The sequence below is a fragment of the Lutra lutra genome, chromosome 15 (genome assembly GCF_902655055.1).
Source record: "Lutra lutra chromosome 15, mLutLut1.2, whole genome shotgun sequence".
Lineage (NCBI taxonomy): Eukaryota > Metazoa > Chordata > Mammalia > Carnivora > Mustelidae > Lutra > Lutra lutra.
This window is the reverse complement of record NC_062292.1, coordinates 19,009,839-19,027,550: the sequence shown is the minus strand read 5'-3', so window position 1 is coordinate 19,027,550 and position 17,712 is coordinate 19,009,839. Positions and strand designations below refer to the sequence as shown.

The 17,712-nt window shown below is 43.4% G+C and overlaps 1 protein-coding gene across 1 annotated transcript in view; it reads right to left on the bottom strand.

The window, feature by feature from the left end:
- LAMC1 (laminin subunit gamma 1) overlaps nucleotides 1-17,712 on the bottom strand; it is a 127,267-nt gene extending 109,555 nt beyond the window's left edge. The window contains exon 1 of the mRNA XM_047703854.1: nucleotides 17,150-17,712. Coding sequence (XP_047559810.1) covers nucleotides 17,150-17,564 — 415 coding nt within the window. The 5' untranslated portion in view covers nucleotides 17,565-17,712. The remainder of the gene's footprint in view (nucleotides 1-17,149) is intronic.

The following is a 17,712-nucleotide window of genomic DNA, read 5'->3' as shown; positions in this document are numbered from 1 at the left end:
ACTTAATCAACTGAGCCATTCAGGCACCCTTTATTCACCTTCTTAAATAACAAATTTATCATAGGCCTATTTTGTGCCAAATTTTTACAATCTTTAGTAATCCTATTGTCATTATCTGTAAGAAGTAGAATCCTTTACGTAATCAAATGTGATGCAAGGCCATAATCCCTTATCTCTGTGATTCTACATTCAAAAACCCTAAACAGCAGAGCGTTTTCATAACATCTGACAATAAAACACAAACTGAACTAGAGTGAGGTCATTACAGTCTTCAATCACCCTAAAGTTTGAAAACGTTTCGTTGCAGAAATACTAAAGTTTTTGATTGGCGGGGGGGAGAGGGGGGTACTGTTGCAGGTGTTAATACAAACCCACTTTACAAAATGTACTACGATTCCCTAAGCGCTTCGTTCTGAGTTGCTGACCTATATTAGGGGTTTAAAACACAGTTCCTGGGGGCGCCTGGGTGGCTCAGTGGGTTAAAGCCTCTGCCTTCTGCTCAGGTCATGATCCCAGGGTCCTGGGATCGAGCCCCGCATCCGGCTCTCCGCTCAATGGGGAGCCTGCTTCCCTTCCTCTCTCTCTGCCTGCCTCTCTGCCTACTTGTGATCTCTGTCAAATAAATAAATAAAATCTTTAAAAAAAAAAACAAAAAAACACAGTTCGTGGGGCACCTGGGTAGCTCAGTGGGTTAAGCATCTGCTTTCTGCTCAGGTCAGGATCTCAGGGTCCTGGGATTGAGTCCCACATTGGGCTCTCTGCTCGGCGGGGAGCCTGCTTCCTCCTCTCTCTCTCTCTCTGCTTGCCTCTTTGCCTACTTGTGATCTCCATCAAATAAATAAATAAAATCTTTAAATAAATAAATAAATAAATAAATAAATAAAACACAGTTCCTGACCTCGATGGACACACACTGAAGAGAGACTCCAGAGCAAAACGGAACATCCAAATGACCAAAGAGTGGTACAAACAACAGGCACTGTTTTATCATTTCTGGAATTCTCATATCTAAAACACATCTGAATTTTAAGACAGCTTTGATTCACCCATCACAGCTGAAGGCAAACACACATGCTCACTATCCCCAAGTAAATCAAGACTTAATGATCCCACAGAGCCCACCAGGGGCAGCAAATTCAGCACCCCACAGTGAGACCTCAGTGTCAAGAGGGCACCATGGGAAAGAAAACTGGGATGTCTCAGAATAAAAGAACTCTGCAAAGGTGGGGTGTGAAGCCTGCACCCTGGGAAGAGAAGGGGGTGTACCCCGTTTCTTCACAGGTCTTTTCCTGAAGACCTAGAGTACAAGGGTCCACAAAGAGCGTGTCTGCCAGTTTTTCTAGATCCTCCACAGAAGGTGCTTCAGGAAGACCAAAACTTGAGAGAGGAAGGATGCCGCTGTGCGTGGCTGGCAACTATGCCACCAGAGCAGACATGGGGGTGTGCCAGACCCATCTGCCAAAATCTGTCCTCCCTCTCTGTGAGACAGCCCCAAGCTGCCCAGCTGTGCTCTATCTTCCAGTCCCCACTGTGTGGATGAGGTAGCCAGGTGACTAAATGCTCTCCAGTGGCAGACGATATAATGATATATGACGCTTTCAGGTCTCAGTCTTAAGAATGATGGGGCCCAGGGCGCCTGGGTGGCTCAGTGGATTAAGCCGCTGCCTTCGGCTCAGGTCAGGATCTCAGGGTCCTGGGATCGAGCCCCACATCGGGCTCTCTGCTCAGCGGGGAGTCTGCTTCCTCCCCTCTCTCTCTGCCTGCCTCTCTGCCTACTTGTGATCTCTCTCTCTGTCAAATAAATAAATAAAATCTTTAAAAAAAAAAAAAAAAAAAGAATGATGGGGCCCTTAGGTAGCTCACTTGGTGAAGCATCTGACTCTTGATTTCAGCTCAGGTCATGATACCAGGGTTCTGAGGTCAAGCCCCGTGCAGTGATCTGCACTGGGCATGGAGCTTGCTTGGGTTTCTCCCTCTCTCTTTCCCTCTGCCCCTTCCCTCCTGTCTCTAAAATTAAAAAAACAAATAATTAAAAAAAAAATTTTTTAAGTTAGGCATCCACCCTTCAGCAGCGTCTTCCCATCTGGAACACAGAGGTGCCTATCACCCAACTTCACCCACACCACACACATCCTAAGGGACAACAGCCTAAGGGACGGCCGATCATGAAGATTAAAGGACCCTGGGTCCCGGGATGTCTGTGTGGATCACAGCTACCCTGCTGCCCACCTACCTCAGGACCACCAACTGAGAGAGAAACAAACGTCAGTGTTTTTGAATTACTGTATTTTTGGAGCTCTTTGCTACAGTCCTTACCTAACGATGCTGATGAGGAAGCTACACCATGTACGAACCATCCCCTCCCACCAGTCCAGTTTCAAGAACCCTATCTAAAGAGCCAAGTCCCTCTCCTTGGGATAATCTAAACCAAATTGCCATTTCTCAGCCTCATCTGCATTTTGTGGCCACAGCCTCACAGAAATAGGAATTTGTTCATTCGGCAAACTTTTGAACCACCTACTCCTATACAAGAGGTAGTATGTTCCCCATGAGGGATACCAAAGTCCATGGGAAAAAGAAAGCAGATGAAACCCTCCCTGGGTCAGGTCCTCCGTACTGCACGCTGTTGATCCAGAAGGCAAGCACTAGGTCATCTCTGCCCTGTCTCCTGCACTTTGTGGCGCCTTTCACACAATAGGCACTCAATTAATAAGTAGTTAAGTGAATGAATTAAGAAATCAGTAGGGGCGCCTGGGTGGCTCAGTGGGTTAAAGCCTCTGCCTTCTGCTCAGGTCACGATCCCAGGGTCCCGGGACCGAGCCCCACATCGGGCTCTCTGCTCAGCGGGGAGCCTGCCTCTCTGCCTACTTGTGATCTCTGTCAAATAAATAAATAAAATCTTAAAAAAAAAAAAAGAAATCAGTAGTTGAGTCCTCCATGAACTCGGTCAAAGAGGGGAAACAGAGAAAACAGTGCAGTGTCTTTAACATCATGGGCACGCCCAATGTTCACAGACCTTTAGAAATGAACGTATCAAACAACTTAATGCCAGCGCTGTGGACGGGCAGGAGGCATTAGAAGCCAGCAGTCTTCCTGGCAAAGCTGAAATCTGCCAAGAGTTCTAAAGAACAATTAGAAGGTAGCCAAATAAACCAAAATGAAAAAAAAGTAAGGCATCAAGAAAAGATGTGGCACCCATGCTGGGTGAATGTGTCTACAACGACGGCAACCAGCGCATTGTTCCTTCTGGGCCTACGAGGAATACAACTAGCACTCCTCAGAATCCACGGCATCCCTTAACTACGCCTCCAACTGAATTCTTTCTCTAGCGTTTGCATCGCCTCACTTGCCTACTGTGAACTACTGTTCGGATTTAATTTTCATTCTTAATCTAAAAATCAGGACTTCCTGGACTCATTCTGAAACATTCTCTATCATGCAGTCAAGGAATCTCAAGGTTGACAAGAATCAGAAAGGTCACTGGATAAATGTTCTGGGAAGACACCCTGAGCAGCTAGCGTCAGATCTCCTGGGCAGTCGCACGGGATTTTTATCCTTCTCCTATGGCACATCTGGCTTGGCCTCCGAGTGTCTTTGTTGACGGACCCATTCCTGCTCCCCGCTCGACTGCATGCTTCCCACGCGGCATCCCCATTCTCCTTTATCTCGTATTCCTCCCGGGCTCAGTAATCAAGGGCTTGGCACAAAACCGTCTTTCACCCAAGCCCACCAGCTCTGGCAGTCTCTGTCAGGTCCCATCTGCTTGTTTGTGGGTGCAGCCCTGTTGATCTTTTAGGTAAAGGTGAGATGATGCACCTTCTTTCCCAGGACCCACAGCCATCCCCACAGGTGGAGCTACCTTCCTGCTTCCAAAGCCAGTAATGCCACATTACTTCTTTTTTTTGCCTCCATTTCTAGTTTGGATTAGGGCTCAATCCTCTAAGCATTTAAAAAAAAGGAGGGGCGCCTGAGTGGCTCAGTGGGTTAAAGCCTCTGCCTTCGGCTCAGGTCATGATCCCAGGGTCCTGGGATCGAGCTCTGAATCAGGCTCCCTGCTCGGCAGGAAGCCTGCTTCCCTTTCTCTCTCTCTGCCTGGTTCTCTGCCTACTTATGTTTCTGTCTGTCAAATGAATAAACAAAATCTTTAAAAAATAAAATAATAAAATAAAAATTTAAAAAAGGAACAGGTTCCAAATAAATCATCCCATTTGTGAGGTGCAGAATGTCCACATCTCAGAAATTGTCAGATGTTTCCTGGCAGATGTTTTAGGCCTGGAATCTTCGATGGCCTTTCCAGTTCCATCTTTTGTTCCTCTGACAAGGTTACTGTGCTTCCTTGAGACTTCCTGTTTGAATAACCACACACTTGGGTGTTCAAACTCCCATGTGTTCATTATTCACCATAAAAGGGACCTGAGGAAGTAACCAGGCAGTTGAACACAAAATGATGTATGAACAAAAACAGCTGTGTGTTAGCAGGATGGACAAAAAGACAGCAGGGATCTAGGCACTGCTGTGAATTTCAAAAACAAGGTCTATTTAGTCAGGCATGGTTAAAAGTCTGCTGATTCAGAGCATTAGTGACCCGTTTCATAATTTAAAATCACTAGAGTCGTGAATAAGTCTGTTTTCAGTTACTACTTCCAGAGTGCCCCCCCCCCACCGCTGCTGCCACCACCCTTCCCAACAATCTCTCTCTCATGGGAACGAAGCTGCCTCTCCTTTCTCTCACAGAAATGGCAATATCAACTCAAAATATTTCAGGCAAAAAAATAAATACCCATTTTATTTCCCAAACCAAAAAGCAGATCCTCCCCCCCCGCCTTCTCCAGGGACCTTCCTATAAAAACACAGAAAAGCACAGATACAGGTATACATAGGAAAAACAAACAGCACCACAGAAAACAAGCCTACGTTCTCCAAACATCTGGAAAGTATGTTAATTTCCAGAATCCGTCCATCTTTTGGTACCCTGAACTCACCATCTGTATCTTGGGCCAGGATATAAGAGCTTTAAAGTGGACATAAGTTTAAGACCCAAACTTTGTTAGAATGGCCATAAAACTAAATGACCCCCAGATCCACCAGGAGTTGATGCTCACTTATTTCTTGGCATGTAGCAAGAATGCTGAAAACAGCAGTAAACAAACCAGCTTGAGCCTCTAAAGCAATCCTGATAAAGTAAACAAATTTTATTACAGCTGTATTGCAAATGTTCCCAGAAACTTTCATAATCTAGCAGAGTTCTACAAATTTGGTCTTCAGCAGAAGTTCTATCCCATGAACGTATCTAAAATATTCACTCTAAATTCAAAACTCTGTATAGAACCACTCTAAAAGTTACTCCTAGACACTCAACCCCAAAGAACATGACCATTTTCCCATAAAAGACAATCATATGACCAAAGCAATTGAAGTACACAATTGTTCTTTTGGTTTCCAACTGCCCTCTCCCCTCACTCCACCCAGCCACCCCCCTCCTTCCAAAGATACTCATCTCTACCAGATCATGATCTGGCATTAAAATAGCAATAATCTAAAAATTCAGTGACACCGAAACACCAGAGGTCAGCAGTCCTATCAGAATAAGGTCCCTGACAAGCGGTAGCCACTGGGGGAGGAGTCACAGCCGGAAGTGCAGACAAACTGCTATAGCAGGCAACGACATCCCACATGAAATTGCACATCTAGATCCAATCATGTTACACTGCCAAGTTACTCTCCTTTATTCTTCAGTAGTTTTTGACAATAAAATGATCTCTGATCTTGAGAACATCTGCGCAGACTAGTCTTCCTTCTAATCAGGATTTGTGCTGCCAGAGTGGGAAAGTACCACTTTCCAGTCCCGCCAAAGAACAGAAAGCCCTTACAGTAAGAGTTGTTCAACCCATCATCATCTAGATATCACTACCCCTTCTTCAAAAACGGTAAAGCTCATCTCTTGAAAATAGAATCCTTTCACTGTCCTTGAAGAAAATTGATGGAAAAGCTTTGAGGAAAATACTTATGCTTCTGTGTTTTACCAAATGGCAAAAAAAGAGGGGGTGCATTTTAAGCCCAACATTCAGCCCTCAAAGGTAGCAACAGGTACCATCCCCGCAACTGCCCATATGAAAGGAGCATGCACATTTAATACCAGTTAGTCACTAGGGTGTGATGATGTAACCACATGTATTACAGAAAACACAATGTGTGCTGAGCAGGTCCATAAAAGAAGTAGAAAAGGTAAGACTACGATTCAATAATACTTAAGGTGCAACCAGTCAACTCACACCTGTAAAGAAAAACCAATCCTAGAATATCCAGTTCAAGAAGTGGAGACCGTACGTAGCGAGGGAGCAGCACAACATACAAAATCTAAGTGGGAACTATGACCTCGCTTTCAGCGATCAAGCAAAAAATAAATAAATAAATAAAAAGTAGGTATCTAAGAATCACCTGACTGACCTTAGCTCAGCATGCTCTGGGGAAACTAAGAAGATATAAACTGAATAAAGGATAGACACACAGAGAAGATATATGAATTCAATAAACAGTTACAGATTTACAAATTACCACATACAGAAATCAAGGGGAAGGGAGTCACTTCTGGGCCTGAAAGAGTTCTCCTAGGACCATAGTAGTCATGTATCAATCAATCAATGAAAGGTTTGTTAGACTTATTTAGCTGGCAAACTTGAACAACAAAAAAGCCACCATGTAGGGCGCCTGGGTGGCTCAGTCAGTTAAGCGTCTGCCTTCAGCTCAGGCCCTGATCTCAGAGTCCTGGGATCAAGCCCCACATCGGGCTCCCTGCTCAGCAAGGAGTCTGCTTCTCCCTCTGCCCTTCCCCCCAGCTCGTGCTCTCTCTTACAAATAAAATCTTTTTAAAAAGAAGAAGAAGTACAAGAAGAAGAAGAAGAAGCAGAAGCAGCAGCAGCAGCAGCCACCATGTAAGAGTTAGAATTCACTTGGAGCAGAATGGAAATGAAATCAAACTTGGAGATGGACCTGGCAGCTTTATCTTTAAGGATGTCAGATAAAGTAAGCAACTGAACTAAATTCAGCAGTTCTCAACAACCAGAAGAGAGTCATGGATAAGGTAGAAAGGAGATAAGGTGGCACTCCCCTGACCACCCTTCAGGAAATGGGGTATATGGTACACTTTTCCTATCAGCAGACACTGACAAAAGCCAGGATCTCATTCTGAAATTCAATAAATTCCTCAGAAATTCCTAGAAGCATGAACAGCTAATTATAAAACTAGTGTAAGTACCCCAAACCTGAAATTCTTCCATTGCCAACAATCTTCTGTTCCTCACAAACAAGTGCAAAGCCCTGTAAAAGCAGCAACCCAAATCCAAAACCCCTTGAGCAGAGGTCTCTCAGAGAAACCCTTAGTTCAGTCCATTTCCATGTCACCCCTCAATTAAAGGTCTTTTTATAGTTCTCTATCACTCAAGGGGCCTTTTCTAAAATGGTAGACTGGGAAGAGCATAACCAACCCACAACAAGTTTAGATTCCAACCTAAACTCAGCATGTGACTTCTCTGAGAGCAGAGTCGTCTTACATGATTATCCCAGAGGGGGGCAATAATAGTTCTTGACTGTTTTTGAGGATTCAAGAAGGTACAAGGAGCACTCTCCATGAAAGGGGATTTACTTTCCTTCCCCCTAATTTTCAGGATCCTCGTCTTCTCGGAACCCATGATGCATGCCTCCACGACTCTATGGAAAACAAACAATGCCTTCACCATTATCTAGTTACTCTTAGATCTTTAGTTAAACAACTCACCCTTCCCACAAAGTCCTCCATTCCCATCCACTTTCTCTTCAGGACCTAAGAGGCTCTTCCTGGCTAACTTCAATCTACACTCTTTAAAGTGTCACATGTATTCCCTCTGCACTTAGAAGAGTTTCAACTGAATTATTTTTATTGTGCCTATAAGCTCCCATTGATTCCCTCTGCATGATTATGTCTGTCTCATCTCTTCAAACACATTACAAATTACCTGAAGATAATGTTTCAATCTCTGTTGTTACCCACACATCCGCTATTACAACAGCCATAAATGAAGAATTTTCCCACCAGGGTCACCTTATTTACAGAAGACCTCTGTCCACCAACTAATTAGATTTACAATCCAATAAGCTCATCTCATTTTAGCCGGTAGCTCTTTTCATTTGGAAATACTTCACAAAACGTCATAAACTTCTCTAAGAAAGCCACACAATTCAAGCTTCACCTACTATTCTAGAAGGCTCAATGAGAGGAAGCCACAAGTCAGAACACGTCAAAGGAAAGAAGACGGGGTCTTCACATTGCAAGTAATTTATGGAACGTTGAGATTTCACCACAGAAATTAAATAATAAGTTATGTAAAAACCAGATATTGTAGCCAAAGCACAAGCCTTGTAGACATTCTTCGGGGGTTCTCGAAACCTGCAACAAACGCGCAAACTTAGGGTTTGACCACTTCAAACCACAAAAGCACCAACCGAAACCACTACTAGAGTAGAGGTACGGGACGGTGGTCTTCCTGGACCGTTTGCCACACTCCACTTCTGGAGACCTTCCATGCAGCTCATCTGAATGCTGTTCTGAAAGCATTCGGCAGGTCCTTCAATTAAAACCCTTAGTCCACTCGACCAAGAGACATTTGTTAACACCTATCAATGCCAGTGACTGCTGGTAGGGAACACGGTGAGAGAAACAGATCTTATATGACTGAGCCTCCGATTCTGTGCTCTACCATTTGAAGCCAAAATCATACCAGAAACAAACAAAACTACTTGTGTATTATTTTGGATAACTGACTGAAAATTTTATTTTTTTTTAATTCGAGGAATAATTAACACACAATGAAGTACACAAATACCAAATGTACAGCTCTGAACTTGTACATACCTGTATGCCTCTGTAACCTACCCCCAAATCAAGACACAGAACATAAAGCCAGAACTAGAAAGGAGCTAAAGGACTGGTCATTAACGGTTCTCTCTGAAAACACTGACAGGCACCTGGGTAGTCACTGTTATGGAGAGTCATTTTGGTTAGCAGAAACCTTCACGTACTTTGTGATTTATCATCACAAAACAAAATGCACCGAGTCCGTACCTCTATACAAGACCATTTCTATTTTTTATTTTAAGAATTTTTTTAAAAATGTGAAGGAGGCTGATTCTGGATTAATATTTCCAAGAACTTTCAGAACAAAAAGACAAGGGTGGCTGGGTGGCTCAGCGGGTTAAGCCTCTGCCTTGGGCTCAGGTCATGATCTCGGGGTCCTGGGATCGAGCCCCGCATCGGGCTCTCTGCTCAGCGGGGAGTCTGCTTCCTCCCCTCTCTCTCTGCCTGCCTCTCTGCCTCCTTGTGATCTCAGTCTTTCTCTCTCTCTCTGCCAAATAAATAAATAAAATACTTACAAAAAAAAAAAAAAGATAAAATAACAAAAATCCAAAGACGATATAACAAAAATTCCTCGTTGCCTTCAATAGAACAGGAAGCAGCCACACAGTTGGAAACAAAGAGTAAAAGAAGGGAGCCCAGGAACTATAACTCCTAAAGTTTTAAAGAAATCATGTAAATCCCCTAATTCATCTCCGAGCCTTGCCACAGGGTTCTCCTCCCACAAGAGATCTGAGAACCCCATTGTCTGAGAAAGAGATAAATCTGCTTTATTTTATTTCATGAATATGTAGCTTCATAGGGCACCAGGCTGACTGGGCCCGGTTATTTTAGGATGGCCTCCTGGAAGAGTCCATGGAAAGAAAAGCAGATGTACTTAATCAGTGTCCCCACAGTCTGGCACAATTCTCTCAAACCTCTGAGACATTTCTATAAATGCATTTTCTGGTAACCCCTTTTAGCAAGCTATCAATTTTAGGCCCTAATGAGCAAATATCTAATTTTATCATTTTATAAGAAAGGAGATGCTTGCAAATCCTAGCAAGGCCCTCTTACAAATCTAAAAGCAAGCAACTTGGGCCAGATAATAGAACCACCACACACAAAGGAACTTTACCCTTTGGAACTGACAATTTAAGATAAGGGTCAGATTGATTCCTTATTTTTAAAAAAATCTTCTCAGGAATTTTGGGCAGTAAAAATAAATAAACAGCTCTGCTCTGAGCTTTAACACTTTCCCCTGAAACTCAAACAGAACAGTGGTAGAGCTGTCAATTAGGTGCAGCTGGAGACAAGGGGTAAGTAAGGAAGCATCTGCTGGTTCCTCGCCTGTTAACTCCAGACGAGTAAGCGAGTAAGCGACAACTGTCCATCCAGCTAACGACTATAATGTGGACCCTCGCGAGCCCACAGGGAAGGGTCCCTCACTAGGTCTGTCTTCTAACTGTACCCCAATGAGTCAAACAAACTAAAAATGATGCCACACACAATAACCATATAAAATATGTCGCTCTAACTTCTCCCCACAACTGCCCTTTAAGAGATCCTTGAAGCGGGTATTTCAATAATAGATGTGAGCACAGGTTTTAAAGTAAAAGATTTAGGTCCATTTCTAAAGAAAACACACATGATATTAACATTAAGTTTTCAAAAATACATTGTCACTATGAAATTCAAATCTGAGAAGATAGCTTCCTCACATAATTTATCTATATGACTTCAAATCACATAAAAGTCTATTTTTTTACCCAAAAAAGGACATTCACAGATCTTTCAATTCCATGTCAGTTCCACATAACTCAGTTCTTTTTTTTAAAGCTCTAGAAACCAAAGAACTATGCACCACATTTCATATTAGCTATTACAGGGGCATATGTGTCAAGAAAATAGAGAGATGACACTGATAAAAATAAACACAAACTCAAAGAATTGCGGAGGAGAATTTAAAGTAACAAGCAGGGGCGCCTGGGTGGCTCAGTGGGTTAAGCTTCTGCCTTCGGCTTGGGTCGTGGTCTCAGGGTCCTGGGATCGAGCCCCGAATCAGGCTCTCTGCTCAGCAGGGAGCCTGCTTCCCCCCTCTCTCTGCCTGCCTCTCTGCCTACTTGTGATCCCTTGTCTGTCAAATAAATAAATAAAATCTTAAAAAAAAAAAAAAGTAACAAGCAGTGTTTGGGAGTTCTTATAATTCAGGCATTCGTGTATTCACTCACTCTACATATATTCATGGAACACTATGCCAGGCATAGTGCTAAGCACTGGAAATATAAAGACTCTAGCCTCCATCGAAATGATAAGTGAACGTTCTCTATGCTCACGCCTTTCACTTACAACTTATAAGACTGAACGCATTGGTGTAGGGCGGAAGTCACACTAGAGATATAGGTTTCCACACCGAGGCCACAAGTTCCATGAGGTCAGAGCAATGTCCAGTGAATCACTATGCATCCAGGAATCAGTATGGTGCTGAGGATTGGCAACCAATTAACTAATGTTGGTTACACTGAACTGAATTAAAAGACTAAGTCCCTGACCCTGGCTTCAAAGACTTCATGGTCAGGTGGTAACAGACAAATCAAGAAACATGTAATAGCACTGATAAGTGCTGTGGTAGATACCTACAGGGTGGTGAGTGGGACACCTAATCCACACCTGGGAAAAGGATGGAAAGGATAGAAGACAGAGAAACTGGAGGGAAATTTCCTGAAGGGGGTGACACCTGGAAGTAGAGTTCCAAACTAAAGCAGCAGCCCTTTGAGCGTGTAAGATGACAAGTGATCATTCTAGAGGTTAAAACAACAGTCCAGATCTTAAAGAACCTTGTACACCATGCCAAGGAGTCTGGATTTTATCCTAAAGGTTTGAGGAACCACTGAAGAATTTTAGCTGGGAAATATCATCAGATTTGCATTTTAGAACCATCCCTCAGTCCAAAGTGTGGCTGCCTGTACAGAAAGGGCAAAAATGGTGGCAGAAAGGCCACCAGGTAGTTAGAAAGTTGTTAATTCAAGTGAAATTCAATGGAAAGCTACAATAAGGTATAGTTAAAGGGGAGGATTCAAGAGACACAGTGGCTAGATACAGGAGGTAAGAGTGGCATCTTGGACAGATTGTAGTAAGGATGGGTGGGAAAGGAAGGGGTGAAGTTACAGTTGTCCAGAACTGACCTGCCTCCAGCAGTGGATCCTATCTGCTCTCCAGAGTAATCTTACTGATGAGAGCCTATCAAGCCTCTTTATCTTTTATGAGCGGCACGGCAAAAAACTGGTCTAGAGCCTCAGGATTAAAACTGGAGAGCATTCATTGAGATAGGACTTTGAGTTCGGGAAGACAGTGAAGAATGAATATAGTTTTGGATATGGCCTCTGGACACCTCAAACTGAGCATGTCCAACAAGTCCTTAGGACCGGAGTAAGAGCTGACCTAGAGATACAAGTTTAGAATTTATTAATTTGTAAACAGTAAATAATGCCTTAAGACTAAGAGGAATTTACTCAAGGAGAGTGAGTCACATGAAAAAGAAAGGAATCCAAAAATACAAGTGAAAAATAACACGAGGGAAAGGAGGAAAATCGAGGGAGTCTGGTATCTCTGAATCAGTGTGTACATGAACTTGTATTTTAAAGCTGGTTTGGAATAAACTAGTCATTCCTTTGAGAGATCTGTTAACAAAGCTAAGAGCTGCTAGGGCTTAAGGCAACAGACGAAGGAATCAAAACCCTCCCTCCACTGGGACTTCTTGCAAACCACCACCTCAGGATCTTCATCTTTGCCTTCACTGAGTTGCGGGAGCCTGATCAGTGATAAACTGAAAGTTTCATAAAGTGTAAAATATTATAAAAGCACTCCTGATTTATTGTCATTACAACAGTGTGAAAATTCCATCCAGGAGCGTAAATTTCTGAAGACGCGACCTTCTACCTTCTACCTTTCTTTCTATCAGGTATTGTGCTATGTATTTAGTAGGTATTTGAAAAATGTTTACCGAATATTTGGCAGTAACATGAGAATGTACGCATGGGGGGGAAGGAGCACAGAGCAAAAGGCATATCCAACTTCCTAAAAGGATTTAGAACTGAAATAATCAAACTAACCCTCCCACAACTGTGGCCAATGACAAAAGAATGGGGGGGGGGGTGCTCATAGTCCCAACTTCTCTCCCAATGTGTAAATTGTTCCTCTGAATACTTTAGAAACATGGAGAAGATATTTACAGAAAAAGCTGTGAACTGTAGAAAAGGAAAACAGCCAACAGCAACTTTATAGAACTGTGTTCAACTATCGCTGGCCATTAAGGAAGAGCTCCCTAACTTCTCAAGTTGGAACCTGCAACATGTAAATCAGGCCTTTGTGAGACGAACTAAAATAGTGTCCCCTCAGGGTGTGCAAATACCACAGTGAAGTCACCAGAATGAACCATTCCCTGACACAGTCGGAACCTACCTTGCAGAGACTGTCCTGTGGAAAAAAAAATTGCTGTTTGTTTCATTTTACATATACACTGAAAGGAAGAAGCAGAATAAAATGCAATATCCTCATGTATCAATTATCTTGATTTAGACACACAAAAAGGATAGATGTGGCTAAAAAGAAACATTTAATCACTGTTTGCTCCTAAAGTGTATAGAGAGGCGTTGGAAACAAATCTGGTCTTGGCGTAAATTTTAGGAGTTCCATAAACTTTGATTGAGTTGGTTTATAAGCACTTTCTTCCTTAATCTAATTGTTTTCAGAAAGGGGGAGCACTACCTTCCTCTAAGATCCAGACCAAGCCTGCCAAGTTTCCATCCGCAGTAACTATCAAGTTAATTAAAAAGGCTGTTTCATAAAATGCAAATCCTCAGCTACAATCTTACTCTCAACTATCCTGCTGATACTAATAAAAGTTATTATGCCTTATTCTTTAACACAAAAGCCAAACTTTTAAACAGCCTTTGAATAATCCACACAGAAGTTAGGAAAGAAGATCCAGAAGTTGAGTGCAAAATAAGACTTTTTTTTAGAACAGGGTGCCTGGCTGAGATTTCTCTCCACAACAGGCAGAAAATGCAATTCCTGTTCCCATAGCAACCTGAACTGATTCTATCTGAGGATACATTGCACCCTGGATTACTGTATATGGTGCTTAAGACATGGCTGCTCTCAGAATCAACGCTGACTTTCCTGGCTTCTGTGCAAGTGATGATAATGGTATAATGCTCTAATTTGTCCTTGCCATCAGTTAAAATCTCCCTTACCGACCACTCCCCCCAAATGGGAGCAGTTAAAACGGTAACATAATTTTACATATACATGTGTGTGCGTGAAAAGTTTCTGGAAGGCTGCATGAGAAATTGTGAATGGTGCTCTCTTCCAACCTAGCAACTGAAGAGGAAGAGTTCCCCTAGTCATTATACCCAACTGTTTTAATTCGCCATGTCGTGTTTTATTTTTACAGTAAAAAAAAAAAGACCTACAGTTAATGCCAAAACATGTATGTTTCTTGTAACGACCTAAGTGCATTGCTTATTTTAAAGTTTACTGCATTTAAAGTTCAACATCAAAAGGGAGGGGAGAAAAGTGTTGGCTAGCCCGGTTTCTTTCACACTGCTCACTTTCACAGGCTCTAAGGGCACAATATGCATCACTTGCTTAAGGGTATGTGAAATTTGAACTGGATGGGAGATTTAATAGATGCACAAACAGCCGTGGTACTCGAATTCATGGGAAACAGCAAGCTAGAGCCCATAGAGTAACTGAAGTTAAGCACTGAATACGCTGATATCAAAACACACAATGATACATAAAGCCCTGCCTATACTTTATAGATCATAACCTGCATGTATACATACATCCCTGTCATTAAAAAAGAAGCCGGGGAAACGTTGGGGGCAGGGCGGGGGGAGGAGATACTTCGAGAGGGAGAGAGAGATTGAGACATCGCCCCCACAACACACAAGTCTCCCTCCCCTTTTCCACCTTCTCCACCACATACAACTTCCTCTGGGACATCATTTCGGATCCAAGAAAAAGTACAATAAGTTCTCATCAGGTTTTTCGAAATTGTCTGTCTTAAAAGTCTCAAGTAAATGTTCTCACAGTTAATCACAATACTCATATGGAAACGATTTTAAATAACTTTTTTTAAACCCATAGTTTTATGAACTTCATTTACCACGAATATTACCAAAAACTGAAGAAGACTTTTTCAACAAAAACAAGTCCAAGCATATAACATTTTTTAGCGCACAAAGTCGTGTAAGAGTCCTAACTAGATGGCCTCTTGAGATTTCTTTCGACCTTTAATCACCATGATCCATAATTAATATATCTGCTCCCCACCAGTAACAACCTAACTTGACTGTTACTGTCTTATCTACCACATTACCTTTACCTTTGTAACACAGAAATAATCTGAGTGATCTACCTACTTCTGCAATCACCTAAAGTAACCTTTTGCTACACAGTGCCCACAGCAGAAAACTCAGAATGCTGAGATTGACAGCCTGACCTTTACCTAAGTAACAGATTCTTATTCAGAAATTTTCAGTTGAATCCCAGGCACTTTGAGACAGTGAGCAAATGCTTCCACTTTGAAATTTTTAGTATTTGAAAACAGATAAAACTTTGTGGGCATTCCAAATTCAACACAGAAACTTTAATAAATTTCCACAAAAATAATTGGATATAAATTTAAAAAATAATTTTGACCAAGTTTAAAAATATAACACCTAAGAGTATTTAGCTGTCTAAAGAATTAAAGAGTATTCCCATGAAGACTTAGAAGACCCCAGATCTCTTGCTGTGTCTTAGAAAGGCACCTGTTCCAACACACTGCTGGTTCTATGCATTTCCAATACCCTTAAAACACTGAAGTACAGTTCACTTCTTCCATCTCTGAAAAACGGGTGCCTCAGAGTTTCACTGTCTGAACTTATTTTCCAAAAGTTCACTTTTCTAATAACCTGTCTAGAAATAAATGGTATTCCAAAGGTGCTAAACACTGCTTTTCTACAACTTACCCCACACACAGTAATTTAACTACTTTTCAAAGTACTTTGGGCAAGTTATATTCCTTCTCTGGAATCTTGATACTTAACATAAAGTTTAATGTACCAGAGAGCAGTGGAAAGAAAAAATGCAAAACCATGACCAAAAGAACTATTTGCCTATAAAGCATTCCTTTCAAAGACCCCTCAAATAATATTTGTCTTACAGAATGATCTGGCTTTGAAGAATGGCTTGGGCCCTATGTTCTCTCTGGAAGTTCATTACTATCAGCTACCAGGGAAATCAATTCTTTCAATGCAATAGGGACTGCAGTTCTACAAATCAGATGCCAGTTTATCATGCATATTTTAACTCTGTTAAACACAATAATGAATTATTCTGCTTGTTTATATATTTCAATGATGAAAAAAACCTGCTTAGTCCAAACATGATTTTTGATACCTTAGGATAAACATGTCCATCCTCATCCACCACCCAGCAACAAAGTTCTCTATACATCCTTTTCCTGATTTCTAAAAGGTCATTCATACATGTTTCTACACTGGCTTTGAATCAAAGGAAAAGGAAAGACAGGAGAGCCTTTTCACTCAGGACCAACGTGCAGCCAGAAATTAAAGTGGATGCACACTTTCTTTTGTTTTCTCTGTTCCAGGAGTAGCGGTGAAATAACTTTGTGGCCCTTCATTAACGCTGAACAACTCAAAAGAACAATAACTTTAAAAGTGAATCTGTTTTAATTACACATAGGCCACACCGGTAGTAAAAGCATTGGCTTCCCTCAAAGTCCCTTCACTAGAGACCCTCTGCTCTCTGGCTTATTCAATAGAGCAAACAGCAATCACGCTCAATCCTGGAGAGAGGGGGGCATTTAAACAAGATCAAAGTGCTGAAGGTAGATCATTCTATCTCTGATCCAAGAACGCTCCGTGGTGGCCCTGCGAGGAGGGAGAAAAGCGAGAACAGGGGTTTCTGATTAACACTTCCCCCAAAAAGGGACAAAAAACAGCCGAAAGGGCGAATCATCAAGGGAGTGAAAATCTGGTTAAGTTAGTAAGAACAGAAAAGCAAACAGATGCTAGCGCGAGGTATCCTGGCCCTCGCGGAATGTGAAGTGCCAGATCCAGTCGGAGAAGGGAGGATCTGTGTGGCCCCTGCAGGGGAGCAGAGAGCCAGCACCGGGCTGTTCGGGCCCCGCAGGCTGGGCCAGGAGGTGAAGGCGGCCAGGGAGCTGGGCGGCTGGCGAGCAGTAGCAGGAACAGGGCTGTCACCGCTTACCCAGGTGCAGCGTGAGGTTGATGGAGTTGGGGTACTGCACCCCGGCCAGCATGGTCTGGCTCTGCCACCAGGTGGTGTCGGCCTGGTTGTTGTAGTCGGTCAAGAAGGCTGCCCCGTGCTGCAGGTGGGACTGCCCGGCGTCGCACAGGTGACAGGACTTGGTGACCCCGGTCACCCCGGTCTGCACACAGTACTCCTCGGGCGGAGTCCCGCACGTGTTGGTGGCCACCACGGTCACGTTGAAGGCGGCGTTGACGAACTCGGGCATGCAGCGCTGCGATCGCCCGCCCTCGTCCGTGCACTCGTCCATGGCTGCCCGGGCGCAGCCGGCCGCAGCGGCCGCCAGCACCGCCAACACCGGCCAGAGCCGCCCCCGGGGCCGCAGCGCCGGCGCCGCCCGCTCGCTGCCCTTCATCCCGCCGCCCGCGCGCTGGGCCACGCCGAAGGCAAGGGCGCGGGCGCGTTCCTCTCGCCCGGCGGTGTCCCGGGGAGGCCGCTCCGCGGGCTGAGCCTCGGGGCCCAGGGGCCGGACTCTCGGGGTGGGTGGTGGCGGCGGCTCGGAC